This window comes from Vulpes lagopus, chromosome 11, assembly GCF_018345385.1.
Source record: "Vulpes lagopus strain Blue_001 chromosome 11, ASM1834538v1, whole genome shotgun sequence".
In the NCBI taxonomy this organism is placed as follows: domain Eukaryota; kingdom Metazoa; phylum Chordata; class Mammalia; order Carnivora; family Canidae; genus Vulpes; species Vulpes lagopus.
Genome location: NC_054834.1, coordinates 75,264,017 through 75,280,276, shown reverse-complemented (window position 1 = coordinate 75,280,276; position 16,260 = coordinate 75,264,017). Strand labels below are relative to the sequence as shown.

The window sequence follows — 16,260 nt, the reverse complement described above, 5'->3', positions numbered from 1 at the left end:
CCCCCCCAACCGCGGCGACGGCGCGAAGTCCCGGAAGCCGGGCCGCCCCGCCCCTCGCTCCCGCTCCCGCCCCGGCCGGGGCCCCGGCCTCCGCCCCGCGCCGGAGCCCCGCCCGCCTCCCGACGGGGGGTGCGGCTCCAGGAAACGGCGCGCTGGCGGCTCAGCGCTCCCGCGACCCGACGCGCCCCGGACGACCCGGCCGCCGACTCAGCCAGAGCCCCCGGCGGGCCCCAGCGGCCGCTGCGGGGAAATCGGCTCCGGGTCCGAGCCTCGGACATCTCCGACGGACGGGGCGGGCGGCGCGGATAGCAGCCCGGGAGGCCATGGGGACCCAGGCCGGGCCAGCGGTCGCGGGCCAGCGGAAGCCCCGAGTCTGAAGAGCCAGCAGCCAAGGCGGCAGGGGGCCATGACCTCGGTGTGGAAGCGCCTGCAGCGCGTGGGCAAGCGGGCCGCCAAGTTCCAGTTTGTGGCCTGTTACCACGAGCTGGTGGTGGAGTGCACCAAGAAATGGTGAGTGGCTGGGAGGCCTGGGGTACTCGGCTGGGACCCCATGGCGCTGCTGGGAGCCAGAGAGAACCTTTCCCCAGCCCAGTGGCCAACTAGGCCCCTCGCCCCCACCTTGGGCTCTGGTGTCCCAGACACAGAGACTCAAAAGTGCCCTTGCAGCTTGTGGGACCCCCGGAGTTGGGGCTGTGGGTAGCTTTTGGGGTGTTGAGGTCAGAACTTGCAGGCCTGAGAATCTGTCTGTGCTCACACCTTCCTCAGCTGCATGCAGCACTGGGGGAAGGGAGGCCTCATTTTTTTTTTTTTTTTTTGACTAGAGGGATGGTTCAGGGTAACATCAGAAAAGGTAGCAAATTTTGAGGTCTTTTGGTGGCCAGGCTGTGGCTGAAACCTTCATGGTACAGCCCAGAACAAGGATGTTGCCTCGCCCACCCACTTGTTGAGCCAAAGGAACCCACACACCCACTTCAGCTGAATGGGTGCTGGGAGGCTGGATATGTTTCCACTATGTCCTTAAAAGGGGAAACTGAGCATCAAGACGGATGAGGAGGGAGGCAGGGATGGCTTAAAGGGGCCTGCAGGCCTAGAAGGTTGTGAGTTGGGAAGGAGAGGTCTCGGGGCTGGTGAGGTAGCCTGGTGGGGGGAGATTTGTGAGAAGAGTACAGGACCTGGCCTGGACTGCCTAAGGGCCCAGAGGCATCTTGTTCACATGCTCCCACCCGCAGCTGCCCGGACCCCTGCGTCACACCCTAAATATACGTGTTCACTGGTGTCGGCTTCCCTTGGCTGGATTAGGGCACAGCTGTGGGGGCCTCACCCGTCAGGCGGGGCTAAATTTAGGTTCCCAAGAGGAAGAGCTGCTGGGGCAGGAAGGGATCATGGGGTCCAAAGGGAGGGTAGTGAGCAGGAGGCTAGGGTCCCTTGGGCAGCAGCCATGTCCCTGGTTTTCACTGGGCCAGCCAGAAGGCCATTCACTCCATTTGGTGCGGCCCAGAGAAGATAAGAGCTGGCTAAAGTAGCACAGCACAGAGCTAGGGCTTCAACTCTGGTCTCTGGCTTCTGCCTTCTGCCCCAGCATCCTGGGTGAGGCCAAGGGGACGCTGGGCTTGGTCCCAGAGAGCAGGCCTGGGGTGCGGGCAGTATCAGTGCATCTGAGTCACGGGGGTGGGCAGGGCTTCCTGGGCTTCCTAGCCAGGAGCCCATGCTAGGAAGCTGCCCATGCCCAGGTCTTGGCTCCCCAGGAAGACGTGCCCAGCCTGAGTCAGGCTGCCTAGCCAGGCCCCGCCCTCTCTAGGCACCCCCTGTCTGCTTCCCCTTTCTGGGAAGTTTGCAGTTTGCATTGTCTGCAATTTAGGGTTCGGGAGGGGAGCTTGGCTATAGGCCAGAGAGCTCTGGGCTTGGCTTTGTGACCTTCCCTGGCTCCCAACTTCTCTGGGCCTCAGCATTCTCAGGGGTTGACAGCAGAGCCAATTATCCTGGCTCAGCCTGCAGAGGGGCAGGGGGGTGGGTGTACCTAAGTGTCCTGGCATGGGGCTGGGTGCAAGCAAGAAGGGCTCCTGCATTGTCCTCGGCTTCATGGTCCCCTCAACCATCTCCACCCTCCTGAGCAGGAGCTGGAACTTCTAACCCAAAACAGCCTTCTCCCTGCCAGGCCCAGCCACACGTTAGCTCTGTGGGGCCGGGCCTGCTCAGGCAACTCTTTGCTCTCTTCACATCTCTGCCTCTCCTCTGAGTCTGCCCTGGCATATGCAGTTCAGCTTGGAGGTCACCCTCTGGAAGTCTTCCTTGATGCCCCCTGTGGGAATCAGGGGCCCTGCAAAGCTAGAGTCCCGGGCTTGGGGCATGAGAGATGGGGAGCATGGCTGACTCCCAGGGCCCCTGGGCTCAGCAGAGGGCTGGACATAGAAGGCCCTGGGTGGCTGTCTAATGACAAGCTGATGCTCTGCCTCTCTGACCACCTCCCAACCTCTGACTCTCACTCTAACCCTGAATCTCCCCACATCTCAGACCTCTGTGCTTTCCATTCCTTCTTCCTGAGCCTTCCTTCTCTAGACAACTCACACAGCCCATCCCTCCCCTCTGAGCCTCTGCTCAGACACCCCAACCTCAAGGAGACCCCAGTGGCTCTCTCCTGTCTCCCTAAAGTCAGCTGGTTAACTTATTTCCCTTCTCGATTGGCACTCTTCCCCAACCTCTGTTGTCCTCAGCCTGAGAAGGGTCTTGCTTCTCCTTTGCCCTGCTCTGCCTCTAAACTGGGCTGGGTTTACATCCACACTGCCCAAATATTTGTGAGCAAATGGGTTTGTTTTACTCCATGTCTGTCTCTCTGAGTCAGTGTGTCTCTTGGAGGGTCCTTGCTGTGTGCATGTGGTTCTCTCTGTGTGTGCTGGTCTCTCTCTATGTCTCTGTGTCTCTCATTGTCAGTCTTCGTAATCCCTGCTGACCCGCTGGAGCCTTTGCCCTTCTGCCCTGGGCCCCACCCTGCCTCCGCAGCCCCACCCTGCTCCTGGTGGCTCCAGATAAGGGGCTGTGCGGGGGGCCCTCTCCTGGGGGAGGGGGATGTGGGCAGAAGGAAGACCCTGGAGGATATGGAGAGGCTGGGTGGGTGGGCCTGACTGAGAAGACCCCCTCTCCCAACTCCCAGGCAACCGGATAAGCTGGTGGTGGTGTGGACCCGGCGGAATCGACGCATCTGCTCCAAGGTGGGGGAGGTTGTCAACTGGAAAGGGGTCCAGGTTGTGGGTTGTGGGTGAGGCTAACAGAGGGTGTGGGGAAAGTGGGTACATGAGAACTGATAGGAGAGTAGAGTCAGGTTCAGGTTTGGATTAGAATCCATAGAAGGGAGAGAAAGATGAGATCAAGTCTGGAGCTAAGGGCAGGTGGTGAGGGGAGAGTTAAGAGTCAGGGGAGGCCTTCCACCACTCCCTGCAGGCCCACAGCTGGCAGCCAGGCATCCAGAACCCATACCGGGGCACCGTGGTGTGGATGGTGCCAGAGAATGTGGACATCTCTGTGACCCTCTACAGGGTGAGTCTCTAGCCCTTCTGCATAGGTGGGAATGCGGGGGTGGGGGGACGATTACAACCCAGGCAGCCCCGGGGGATCCCCATTGGGTTATCCATCCAAATAGGATAGAACAGAGGGGTGAGATGGAGAACCAAGATGGAGTAGGGATGGCCCAAGAGGTCTCCTCGGAGGGGGTGGCACGCACACATACTTGCCGCACACAGTGAGAGACAGCTGGCCCTTCTCCCCACACTGCTCTCACCCCAGAGCCCTTGTACTCACTGGTGTCCTCATTTCCTAGGACCCTCACGTGGACCAGTACGAGGCCAAGGAGTGGACATTTGTTATCGAGAATGTGAGTGGCCAGGCAGGCTGGGACCTGGGCTCTTGGGGATTCTGGGGCAGCACTGACTATCCTTCCCCGCCCGCCTCTTTTCCTGGCTCACAGGAATCTAAGGGACAACGGAAGGTGCTGGCCACTGCTGAGGTGGACCTGGCCCACTACGCGGGGCCCGTGCCTGCCCGAGCACCCCTGCGGCTGCGGCTAAAGCCCAAGTCCGTGAAGGTGGTACAAGCTGAGCTGAGCCTCACTCTCTCGGGGGTACTGCTGCGGGAGGGCCGTGCCACGTGAGTGCCCATCCTCCTTCCTTGGCCTGAATCTGGAACCTCTGACCTCAGCCCTCACCCCTGACCTCTGACCCCCCAGGGACGATGACATGCAGAGTCTTGCGAGCCTCATGAGCGTGAAGCCTAGCGATGTGGGCAACCTGGATGACTTTGCTGAGAGTGACGAGGAGGAAGCTAATGGCCCAGGGGCCCCTGAGACACGGTCTCATGTCCCCCAGCCAGGTGGGCTCACAGCCTGCCATGGATGAGATCACCAGGACCTAGGGAGTGCTGGGGATAAGCCAGGCCAGGAGCTGCTGGCTGTGCAGTGGGGGGGACGGGGTGGTGCTTGCGCATGCCCAGTCGGGGGGCTCACCTGCCCAGGCAGTCCCAACCTGCCCAGCAGCTCTGACTATTCAAACTTGGCTCCTAGTCCCATGGCGGCCTGGGTCCTTAGCTGAGTCCCACAGGCCCTGTCTTCAGCCCTGAGTGGGTGCCTGACTGGGTCAGTACCTACCCTGAACTGGCTGGGCCAAAAGCACAGTGGGGAGATGCAGTCTATTCTTTCCAGGCCTCGCCTCCCACCCTGGTACTCAGCCACTAGCTTTCTCATCCCTCCCTTTTGCTTGTTAAGGCTTTGTTTCTGTCTATCCTTGTGGTTCTCTCTCTCTCTCTCTCTTTCTGTCTGCATCCGAGGGCCTGTCTCTTCTCGCAGGTCGGGGCAGTGCCCTGAGGCTGGGGCGTTTCCCAGGTAGGCCCAAAACTCTGGTTGGGGGGAAGCCGTCAGACCTGTGGGGTCCTCCCCTGGGCTGACCTGCCCCCCATCCCCACCCCAGACCCCTCTCGGGAGCTGAAGACACTTTGTGAGGAGGACGAGGAGGGCCGGGTACAGTCCCGGCAGGCAGGTGAGGCCCAGGCTGGGGTTGGGGTTGGGGAGGGAATGGACCTCCAGTCTGGGGCCCAGGCCTCAGCGCCCCTCCCTTCCTTCCTCTCCAGCTGCCAGCCCTTCTAGTGCGGAGGATACCAGCCCCACCCCTGTGAGTGCCCCTGCGCCCCCAGCCAGGGCCTCCCGGGGCCAGGGGCCAGAACCAGCTACTGTAGCAGGGGGCCAGGTGGGGCTCAAGGCCCCAAGGCCCCTGGGAACCCCACCAGAGGAGAGGTGAGCTTTGGAATGAGCCCCACCTCCATCCCCTGCTCTACTGTTAGAAAGCTGCATTCCCCCTACCAACCTACCTTTCCAGTGCCCTAGCAACCTGAAGGGTGGGGATGGGGCTGACAGTGGGGAGCCAAGTGGGTTCCCCAATGCTTTCTCCTGCTCTCTCCTCAGGTCCTCAAGACAGCCACGCCAGGATGTGGCCCCTACTCCAGCCCCTCGGTTCCGGAAAGGCTCTGATGCCCCCTGGCCCCCAGGCCCCCAAGGGGAAGATGAGGCTTCCAAAGCCTCAGGGGCCCCCCTAGCAGGAGTGGGTTCTTCTGGGGAGATCCAAGTCCAGGAAAGCCCTCAGGAAGGGACAGAGGCTCAGGGAGCCAAGCTGGGCCCAGGCATTGAGGATGAAGGCTCCAGAGACTCTCTGGTAGGGCAGAAAAACAAGGTTGAGGAGGGGAGCCCTGGGGACAGGCCAGGGGCTAGAGGGGTAGACACAGAGCATGAGTCAGAAGTCACAGAGGTGAACACTAAGAGATTAGACATCAGAGCTGGGAAGGCTGAAGAGAGTTTAGAAGTGAGTCAAGTGGATGCTGAGCAGAGGTCAAAGGTGAGACATGTGGACACTAAGGGACCAGAGGCTATAGGAGTGATGTCTGAGACAAGATTCAGGGAGACTCCCGAGGCTCCACCAAGGGGCTCTCAAGGGAGGACAGGGGTCAGGACCGGGGATGAGGCTCCTACAATCCTGAGCACACCTGCAGCAGAGCCTGTAGGGCACACCAGGCATCTTGGTGACCTCAAAGGTGACAGGGCTGCTGCAGGACACGAGAGAGAGGGTACAGAGGTGAGAGGCAGAATCCCTGGTATTGGGGGGACAGGCCCGGAGCAGGGTCCCTCTGTTGGAGCAGCAGGTGTCAGGCCCCAGGTGAGCAGGTACAAGGGGGCCCCACCAGCAGCTGACCAAGGGGTGATGTCTAGGGATCTGGAGTTCTGGGAGGTAGAGGCTGGGGATTCGAGAATCCTGGGAACAGAGACTGGGGTGGCAGAGTCAGAGGTACTGGGGACCCAGGAGACAGAAGTGGGGGGATCAGGATTCCCGGAGATAGAGGCTGGGACAGCAAAGGCTGAGGCCCTGGAGGCCCAGGAGACAGAGAACATGGGGTTGGGGGTCCTGGAGTCAGAGGCTGCTGGAATGGCAGAGTCTGAGGAACTGGGGACCCAGAAAACAGAGGCTGGGGATTCAGGATTTCTGGGGACAAAGACTAGGATGGCAGAGACCGAGATACTGGGGACCCAGGAGACAGCTGGTGGTTCAGGGATGCTGGGGACAGAGGCTGAGGCAGCAGAATCTGAAATATGGGGGGCTCAGGAGGCAGAGGTGGGAGGTGCCAGCGTGCCAGAGATCGAGGCTAGGAGGGCAGAGGCTGAGATATTGGGGACCCAAGAGACAAAAGTAGGGGGTTCAGGGATAAAATACAAGATGGCAGGGACCCAGGAAGCAGAGATAGGCGGTTCAGGGGTCCCATGGTTTGAGACCAGGACAGCAGCAGCTGAGATACTGGGGACCCAGGAGGTAGCAGCTGGGGGTGCAGGGGTCCCAAGGATAGAGAATGAAGTAGCAGGAGCCCAGGAGACAGAGGTGGCTGATTCAAGGGTTTTGAGACCAGAGGTTGGAATGGCAGAGATGGAGGGACTGTGGACTCAACAGACAGAAACTAGAGTTTTAGTGACTGTGAAAGTGAAGGCAGAGACTTTGGAGGCCCAGGAGGCAGAGCCTGGGCTCTGGGAGACCCTCAAATATGAGGCTCTACAGGACTCCATCACTAAGCATGGAGTTGTAGTACCCCAGGGGGTAGAGTCAGAGGCAGAGACTACAGTTTTGAGGGTCCAGGAGGTGGAAGCTGGGGCTTGGGGGGTTTCAGAGGCCAGATCTGGGGTTTTGGGGGCCCAGGAAGCAGAGATGGAGGGCTTAGGGCCTCCAGAGAACAAATTAAGTATTTTGGAGCCCCAGGATGCAGAAACTGGGGTCTCAGGAACTGAGAAGGGAAAAGACGCTGAGTTAAACCTCCCAGAGGCCAGCCTGACTGAGGCACAGGTGGCCAGTAGGGCGGGGGCTGGGGTGCGCAAGCCCTCAGGGGCCTCTTCCCCAGAGGAGCCTGAAGAGGACGGGAGGCTGCTGGGCAGCCAGGTAGGGATGGGGGCCGCCGAGGGCCCAGTCTGCTGCTTCCCGCTAACCTGGGGCTGAGCTAACGGCGGCTCTGCATGGACCCACCTGGTCAACTGGGGTGTGGTAGGACCGGGGCTCAGCTACAAGGAGCCTCCCTCACCCTCTCCTCTCTCAGGATGCCCTGGCTCCCCCATCTTGTCTTCCCTGGGCTGCATGGAGCCAGACACCCCTAAGCTGATTTTCTGGGCTGACTTTGAGGTGTGGCTGCTGGTTACCTCTGATCTTGCCTGGGGCCCACTGGCCTTTTAGGTGACCGTGGTAGATAACCACAGAGCTGGAAACCCTTTGCCTGGTCCCAGGGCTCTGGCCAGTGGTCTCTGGTGACCCCTGTAAACCCAGAGCTGGAGCTATTTTGTGTCCAAGGGGCAGAGGGCACAGTCCTATGTTCACATTCCCTGAGTGCATCCTTGTGTCTCTAGGCACCACCTGCCCAGGTCAGCTCCAGTCAATCCCTGCTGGAGTGGTGCCAGGAAGTCACCGCTGGTTACCGTGGTGTCCGAGTCACCAACTTTACTACGTCTTGGCGCAATGGCTTGGCATTCTGTGCCATCCTGCACCGATTCCACCCAGACAAGATGTGAGCTGCCAGAGGGGGTGGGAATGAAGGAGGGAGTCTCCTGGGAGGGCAGTGTGATTCCAGCCTCCGACCAGCCCTCTCCCTGCAGTGACTACGCCTCCCTGGATCCGCTCAACATCAAACAGAACAACAAGCAGGTGAGACGGGACAGGACCAAGGCCTGGAGGGAAAGGTTCCTGAGCTAGGCCCTAGATCCCAGATTTAGAGTCGGCCGGTCTTTGGGAGAGGAATCTATGGGCTGCAGGGCCCCCAGAGCAGACTTTAGAAGTTCTGCCACTTTTTACTCTCTTGGTCTTTAAATTGTTCGTTTTCCTTAGTTTAGTTAGTTTTGTTTCCATCAGATGGTTTTTCCAAAACCACCCTTTGGTGTGCAGTTGCTGGGTGACGGGAGGGCGGGCCCTGTTGCTGGATCTCCCCCAACAGAAGGGTGAAGGCTCCCTAGGCAAACCCCCGCCTGAGAGTCGGACAACGCCGGCGGCCGAGGGCGGGGCGGGGGCCGCGGCGTCCCTGGGTAACGCCCGCCGCCGCTTATCGCCGCGCTCGGTCCCTAGGCCTTCGATGGCTTCGCGGCCCTGGGCGTGTCGCGGCTGCTGGAGCCAGCGGACATGGTGCTGCTGTCGGTGCCCGACAAGCTCATCGTCATGACGTACCTGTGCCAGATCCGCGCCTTCTGCACGGGGCAGGAGTTGCAGCTGGTGCAGCTGGAGGGCGGCGGCGGCGCTGGCACGTACTGTGTGGCCAGCGCCCGGCCCAGCCCGCCCGACAGCCTGGACACCGGGGGCCTGGCGCAGCGGCTGCGGGAGCACCGGACCGAGGCGCCGGCGGAGCCCAAGGAGCCCGAGGACCGCCCTGACCGCGCGGCTCCCGAGGCGACCTCCAAGGACGGCGGCGCCGAGCCCGCCCTGGAAGCGCGCTCCGCGGAGGCCCCTGGCGACGGCCCCGGAGCCCGGCCATCCGCGCCCCCGGCCGAAGGGCTGGTGAACGGGTCGGGGGCCCCAGGCGCGGGGGGCGGCGTGAGGCAGCGGCGGTCGTCGGTCAACGGGGAGGTCGGGCCCGTGCCCCCGCCCCGCGCGCACGGCTCCTTCTCCCACGTGCGGGACGCCGACCTCCTCAAGAAGAGGCGCTCGCGGCTGCGGAACAGCAACTCTTTCTCGGCGGACGAGCCGGACTCGGGAGCGGCTGGAGCCAGCGGAGCGACTGGAGCCCCGGCTGCAGTGAGTGCCCTCCTGTGGCATAGGGGGAGCTGGGCAGAGAAGCACCGGCGTGGAGGGGCCCCAAGGGCCGAGCTGGCCCAGGGGTGGCCGCTTCCGGGCAGCAGGGCTCAGCTGGACCCCGCGGAGTGCTTTCTGAGTGGAGGGACCATGGTGCCACGGAAGAGTACCCTGGCAAGGTAGTGAGCTCCTGCTCTGGGGACACATGCAAGCCGAGGCCCCCTGGGGGACAGAGCAGCGGCCTGGGCAGGGCCTCCACCTTTGCTGCCAACCTTGGGATATATGCTGTTTTTTTTTTTTCTTTTAAGATTTTATATATTCATTCATGAGAGACACACAGAGAGAGGCAGAGACACAGGCAGAGGGAGAAGCAGGCTCCATGCGGGTCTCCAGTATGAAGGCTGCGCCAAACCGCTGAGCCACCCGGGCTGCCCATATATGCTAATGGTTTTTAATGCTTGACATCCAGGTAGAGTAGAATCATGGTAGTGGGTAGTTCCTAGAAGGCTCTAGGTTTTCAGCACTCAGTGCACTGCTCTTTATAGACTGTAAAGTGGGTTGGGGTGTTTCTTTCCCTGCAGGGGTCGACCAGCAGCCACTATTTGTTCTGTAAGCTGGGACAAAGCTTCTATGCTCCAGGGGACCATCCAGGGCCTCCCAACCCCAAGTATCTCTGACTTGGATCCTTAACTCCAGATCCTGGAAACCCATTCTTCTCTAATAATGGGAGGTTGGGGATGGTAGACCCTGCCAGGTGCCCATGTCCCTCACACCAGCCCCTGCAGGTCCCAGGTCAGGGTCTCCCTGGGTGTCACATGATCACTGCACTGAAGGGGAGATGGTCCCAGAGAAGGTACGGATTTGCTCAAGGACTCAGAGCCACTGAAGTAGCCTCCCAGCTGGGGCTCCTTCCACTCACTGCACCCATCCTGCCTGGGACAACAGGGGAAGCTCTGTCAGGCCACTCCAAGCCTTCAGCTGCCCAGGGATGACCCCTGAGTGCTAAAGAAAGGCGAGAATTGGGCAGCCTGGGTGGCTCAGTGGTTTGGCACCACCTTCAACCCAGGGTGTGATCCTGGAGACCTGGGATCAAGTCCTGTGTCGGGCTCCCTGCATGGAGCCTGCTTCTCCCTCTGCCTCTGCCTGTGTCTGTGCCTTTCTCTCTGTGTGTGTCTCTCATGAATAAATAAATAAAATCTTTTAAAAAGCGAGAATAAATGGGGAAGGTCTTTCTGGAAGCAGCCACCATGTGAGCGAGGCTGATAAGGTGGGCAAGCTCTCCCAGGTGAAAACTGGGAGGGGTTAGTTCTCACGTGGGGGGACCTGCTGAAGTAAAAGTGTGTTAGCAGGAAGGCTCAGGTTTCGTTTCGGGGTCTGCCTGCCACTCCCCTCCCAGAATGTCAGCAGGCGGCAGTGGTGGTGAGGCTGGCTTGTAGAACTGAAGCATTGAGAACAGAGTCAGAGGCACTGCATTGTGAATGGGAGATAGGGAGGGCTACCTGGGGCACCCATAGGAGATGTGATAGGCTGGGGTCAGGGGGACACAGCCGTCCATGGCTGTGGCCATGACCGCAGCCTTGTTGATGTGTGTCAGTGGCTCAGCAAATCTTGAGGGGAGGCTCCATCCTACACCCTTCTCTGCCCAAGTCCCAGCGTCTGGTCCTTCCAAGCCAGGCCACTCTCTAGCCCTTGTCCCACAGGAGGTTTTTGACCCACAGGCCTGGAGAGGACTCCTTTCCCCCCACCCCGCCCCCCGCGTAAAGATTTATTTATTTGAGAGAAGTGGGAGGAGGGACAGAAGGAGAGAGGATCTCACCCAGACTCCCAGCTGAGTGCTGAGCCCGCTGAAGGACTCAATCCCATGACCTCGAGACCAGCACTTGAACGGAAACCAAGATCAACTGACTGACCCACCCAGGCACCCCGGGACTCCTCTGGGACTCCTCCATGTTGGCCAGTCCCATCCCCCATGCCCTATGCCTGCGGTGGGAGGAGGTCAGGCCCTGCTGCGCCCTTGGCAATTCCCAGAATCCTGGATGGGACAAAATCGGGCACCCAGAAGCTGGGATAGGGCTGACACAACACTGTGAGCAGAGCAGGGTGCCTCTCTTGCAGCCCAGTAAGACTTCCTGGAGGAGGGGCCACACATGAAGGTGCAGAAAAAGGGGAATTGGGGTCAGACATGAGGAAGCATTGGAATGAATTCCCATCAGGGCCAGTGTGAGTAAGCTCTGTTGTTGCTGAGGTTGGGGTTTCTCCTTCACTCCCCTGCCCCTGCCTGCTCTGTGGGTGGAGTGCCTGCTTCTCTGTGCCTGGCCCAGCTCCATGACCCCTCATCAGCTCCTAAGTGACTCCACACAATGCCCCTTCCAGGGAGGAACCATTACCCCATTTTGCAGGTGGGAACATTGAGACTTAGGGAGGTGAAGACAGAGGCAAAGGAAGTTGAGAACACCTGTGAACACAGAACTCTTAAATGGTGCTCTCTACTAGGTCCTGTGCTATTGACCCACTGTGTGACCCCGAGCAAGCCATTTAACCTCTCTGTGCTCTTTCCCTGAGGATGAGAGCCAAACACATGAAAGTTCTTATGGAGTGGCCTTGAGACACCAGCTCAGGGTGCTGTCAAAAAAGGGGCACTGTGTTCTCTCCCAGCTGCCTTTCAGGAGCCCTGCAGCCCCCAGGTTACATGAGTCTGGGATTTCTCTCACATACAAAGACACAAATGGAAGCCTTGTGGGTGTGACTGGCCCAGAGGCAAACAGTACGTTGGTGGCCAAGCTTGGGAGCAAATCTTTGGATTAGACAGCCATGGGTCCAAGGCCGGGTTCTGTATGAGCCTCACCTCTGACCTCCAGTTTCCTCATCTGTGAATTCGGGATGGTGATCACCATGACTCACAGGGTTGTTGGGGGAACTGAAGGAGTCAATGTACATGTGCAGGGTCCAATGCATAACTGTTGTCAATAAGCTCTCATCAGTGGCCCTGAATGCCAGCTCTGGGCCCCACCCTGCCTGCAGAGGTGACCTCTGGGCAGGGAGACGTGGGTCACCTCACCAGCGGCCCTGACTAGGGTAGGAGCTGTGCTGAGGAAGGCCAGGGAAGCTGTGAGGGGAGCATCGTGCGGCCTGGGGATCACAGCCTTGGGAGGCGTGAAGGTCAGGAAGGGATACAGAAACCCAAGTGGGAACCCGAAGGGTGCTTGAAGAGGCTGAGCTGAGCTGGGTCATGGAGGTTGCTGAAGTGAGGCAGCCCCTGCTAGAGGCCAGCCCAGGCTGAGGAAACTTTGGGGAAGTGAAAGCCCAAGGCCGTTGCTATGGCTAGGCGGAGTCTGGGTGCTGTGTGGGCTACTAGGAGCTGAGGCTGGAGCTGGCCCCAGGCCTTGGCAACAAGACTGGGGCCTGAGAGGGCTCAGGGCAGAGGAACCCCATCGGGTGAAGGTTTTAGGCAGATCCCTCCATTATGGCTTGAGGGGAGCGTCAGCAGGCAGGGCCTGGGCAGTGGCTGGTGAGGAGGCTGCTACTGGCCCAGGCCAGAGAAGATGGCACCTGAGTGGGATCTGCCCAGCGATGGCTCACAGAGAAGTGTGGGGTGGAGTGGACAGTAGAGTGGTTCCACCTCTTCTTCCCACCCTGTGACCTAGAAGGGTGGCCAGAGCAGGAGCCATCAAAGGGGCTAGGCTGTCTTCAGATCTAAGTCCCCAGCGCTGAGTCTCCCAGCAAGTTGCCAGGGCAGGGGGCAGTAGGGAACGCACAGTAGGGGCCAGCCCTGCCTTTCCAGGCTAAAAGTGGTAGGTCTAGCCAACCTGTCCTGTTCTGAGTGTTCTAGGAAGAGCACTACAGTCCCTAGCATGGGAATTGATAAGGTGGGAGGGTGCCCCCTTTAGGACAGGATATGGAGGTGGTGATTCAGGACAGCCTAGGTCAGGAGATGAGGTGAGTCAGGTCAGCTCACTGTCACTGTGTGGTCCCCTGACCATGCTGGAGATGCAAGAGCTAGGTCATGGGAGTCGGAGGTGACCTGAGGGAGATCCATGGAGGAAGGGGTGAGACGGGGAAGGAGAGGCCCCAGTCAGGCCCTTCTCAGCCTTTCACTGATGACTCTCACAAAATCCCTATAAAGCCAGGATTATCAGCCCAGCCCAGGGAATGAGGACTGTGAGGCTCCAAGAGTGGGAGTGGACTGGCCCAGGACCACAGAGCCAGGGAGGGTGAAGGCCGTGGCCTTTGCTTGAGGAGGCATTTTTCCTAAAGGAGGTGGGGGTGGAGTTCTGTGCCTGCAGGACTGGAGAAGCAGCTGGGGTGGCCAGGGCCTGGAGTTGAGGGCCCCTCCTTCCCTGTGTGTGCACTGAGCCTCTGGCTGGCCCCAGGGTGGGGCTGTTGGGAAACCCCCACAAGCCTCACTGGTCTCTTTCTCCACAGGAAGGTCTGAGCCCTGACCCCAGCTCTGCCCCTGGCCCACCCACGACTGCAGCCCCACAGCAGTCCCCCGGTGAGTAGTTTTGGAGTAGTGACCGAGCTCAGCTCTGGCTGATCCTGAACTGGGGATACCCTGAGGGCAGGTGTCAGTTGGAGGTGCCTTAGCTTGGTCTCTGTCTGCAGGTAAGAGTCTCCCATCAGAGGAGCCACCCCTAAGTCCAGGGGAAGAGGCTGGGCTGGTAAGGATGGCCGAGGTGGGTGGAACTGGTGGGTGGCATTTCCTAGGCAGAGCTTGGGCTGAGTCCACCCTGTCCTTTGCCCCCATTTCTTGCAGCAACGGTTCCAGGACACAAGTCAGTATGTGTGTGCAGAGCTGCAGGCCCTGGAACAGGAGCAAAGACAGATTGATGGGCGGGCAGCCGAGGTGGAGACACAACTGAGGAGACTTATGGAGTCAGGTGGGGCAGGCGCCTGGAGTCCACTCCCCTGCACAATGTACCAGAGCTGCCTAGCCCTGCAGCACTTCCTGTTCTGGGGAGGAGCTGGGAGAGGGCAAAGCTGGGGTCACTGTCCCCATTTACAGCTGGGTAAGGGAAGCAGCTTGCCGGAGGCACACTGGCTTCTGGGATGCCATAATGAAGCAAGCCCCTTCCCCACTCTCCAGCCACCTTACCCTGCCACCTGGGTTGCTGGCAGGCCTGGTGACACTCTTGGCCTGGTTCAGGTGCTGACAAGCTGCAGGAGGAGATGTTGATCCAGGAGTGGTTCACACTGGTCAACAAGAAGAATGCTCTCATCAGAAGGCAGGACCAGCTGCAGCTGCTGTGAGTGCAGGCAGGCCCCCCCTGGGGCAGGCGTCAACCACCCCTAACCCAGGGCCTGCAGAATAGGGAATCTTGGCTACATTGGTTACAAATATTCACGGCTTTCTTCTTTCTTCAAAGATTCTTTTGAAAAATTGTTCAGTCATCTTATTTTTTTCCTCTCAAAAGTCCTGTATAAGTTACATACCTCTTAAATTGGAACTGTTTTATGAATCCAAAACCCAAGATAAAAACATAGTACAGGCAGGTCAGGGCTTAGTGCCCCAGTTTGACCTTGTTCTTTTACAATAAGGAAAACTGAGGCCCAGGGAGATCTGAGCTGGTTTCCCAAGTGGGATCAAACGTGATTCTTCTTTTTATAGTCTGGCATGATGAAGATGGTTTTTCTTCCCTTTTGCATTTTGGATCAATTTTCAGAATAATTTTGTCTAATACTTGCTGTTTGTGAATAATGTTCATCCAAACAATCCTGCAAGATTGTTTCTTAATTGAAAAAAAAAAAAAAGAGCAGTGAGGATGGGAGGAGACAATATAAACATTCAGCATTTGGAGAAGAGTTGGAAGGAAGATGATTTGGAGCAGGGACGGGGTATAGCGCTGCTCTCAGCCCAGGCCTTCCCTCAAATTGGTCATGGAGTGGGATGGGGGCCAGCGAGTAGTCAGAGCCCTGAGACCCCTCCCCCTCCCATTCCCCCTACCTGACCCACCCCTACTCCCACCCCCTACCCCTACCCCAGCATCGAGGAGCAGGACCTGGAGCGGAGGTTTGAGTTGCTGAGCCGGGAGCTACGGGCCATGCTGGCTATCGAAGGTGGGACATGGGACCTGGGAGATGGCGCCGGTGGGGGCCCGAGAGCAGGACCCAGCAGGGGCCGGCGCCTCCTGACTCTTAGCCCCCTCTGCTCCCAGACTGGCTGAAAACCGCGGCACAGCAGCACCGAGAGCAGCTGCTCCTGGAGGAGCTGGTGTCGCTGGTGAACCAGCGCGACGAGCTGGTCCGGGACCTGGACCACAAGGAGCGGATGTGAGTGGGTAGGGTCCGCGCGGGGAGGCGGGGAGGGCCTGGGGCGCACTCCCGGGGGTTGCTGGGCTCGGCGGCAGGGGGCGGAGGGGGCCAGCGCCCCGCTCTGACCCGATGGGGTTCCCTCGCAGCGCCCTGGAGGAGGATGAGCGCCTGGAACGCGGCCTGGAGCAGCGGCGCCGTAAGCTGAGCCGCCAGCTGAGCCGGCGCGAGCGCTGTTCGCTGAGCTGAGGCCTCCGGCTCGCACCGCAGCCCTTCTCGCCGCAGCACGGGGTCGCCGCCCCGGGGCTGGCGCCTGGAGGACCGCACATGGTCGCAGCGTGCTCCACTCGTGGGGCCGCCGTCGCCCACAGGGCGGGGAGCAGGGCAGCAGGGCGGCCCCGAGCCCGACCGATGGGAGCGGCTGGACGGCCGTGCAGTCCGGGGCCGTATTTATTTGTTCGTGTGAGTGTGTGCGTGTGTTCGCCGGTGGCGGGGGCGGGGGGAGGGTCCCAGGGGGTCCCAGGGGTCCCAGGAGTGTCCCGAAGTACGACACCGCCCCCCAGGCCGAGGGCCCTCGGCCTGTGGGCTGGGGAGCAGGGATGGCCGCTGGACCGTGCGCCCCCCTCCTTCCCCCATTCTTGATCTTCGTGAGCAATAAAGTTGGAGAAGCTACACCACAATGGCCTTTCTCATGAGGGGGCTTTCAATAGACGGAAGGGGGTGGGGCAGAGGCCGA

At 60.0% G+C, this 16,260-nt stretch overlaps 1 protein-coding gene across 6 annotated transcripts; it reads left to right on the top strand.

Moving 5' to 3' along the window:
- The first annotated feature begins 132 nt into the window (after window positions 1-132).
- On the top strand, window positions 133-16,201 carry EHBP1L1 (EH domain binding protein 1 like 1). 6 transcript variants are annotated; one of them, XM_041721924.1, is made up of 20 exons: window positions 133-510; window positions 3,149-3,206; window positions 3,436-3,531; window positions 3,812-3,865; window positions 3,959-4,137; window positions 4,217-4,359; window positions 4,832-4,867; window positions 4,953-5,021; window positions 5,113-5,275; window positions 5,444-5,690; window positions 7,910-8,067; window positions 8,156-8,204; window positions 8,619-9,281; window positions 13,701-13,770; window positions 13,881-13,936; window positions 14,032-14,155; window positions 14,422-14,521; window positions 15,259-15,332; window positions 15,431-15,545; window positions 15,674-16,201. In XM_041721924.1, exons 1-20 carry the CDS (start codon window positions 407-409, stop codon window positions 15,771-15,773), a joined length of 2,658 nt encoding a protein of 885 aa, XP_041577858.1. In that variant the 5' UTR covers window positions 133-406; the 3' UTR covers window positions 15,774-16,201. The 6 variants fall into 6 exon arrangements, with proteins under 6 accessions (XP_041577858.1, XP_041577856.1, XP_041577859.1 ...); XM_041721922.1 differs by having other exon boundaries at window positions 5,444-7,451; XM_041721925.1 differs by lacking the exon at window positions 4,832-4,867.
- Window positions 16,202-16,260: the final 59 nt, after the last annotated feature.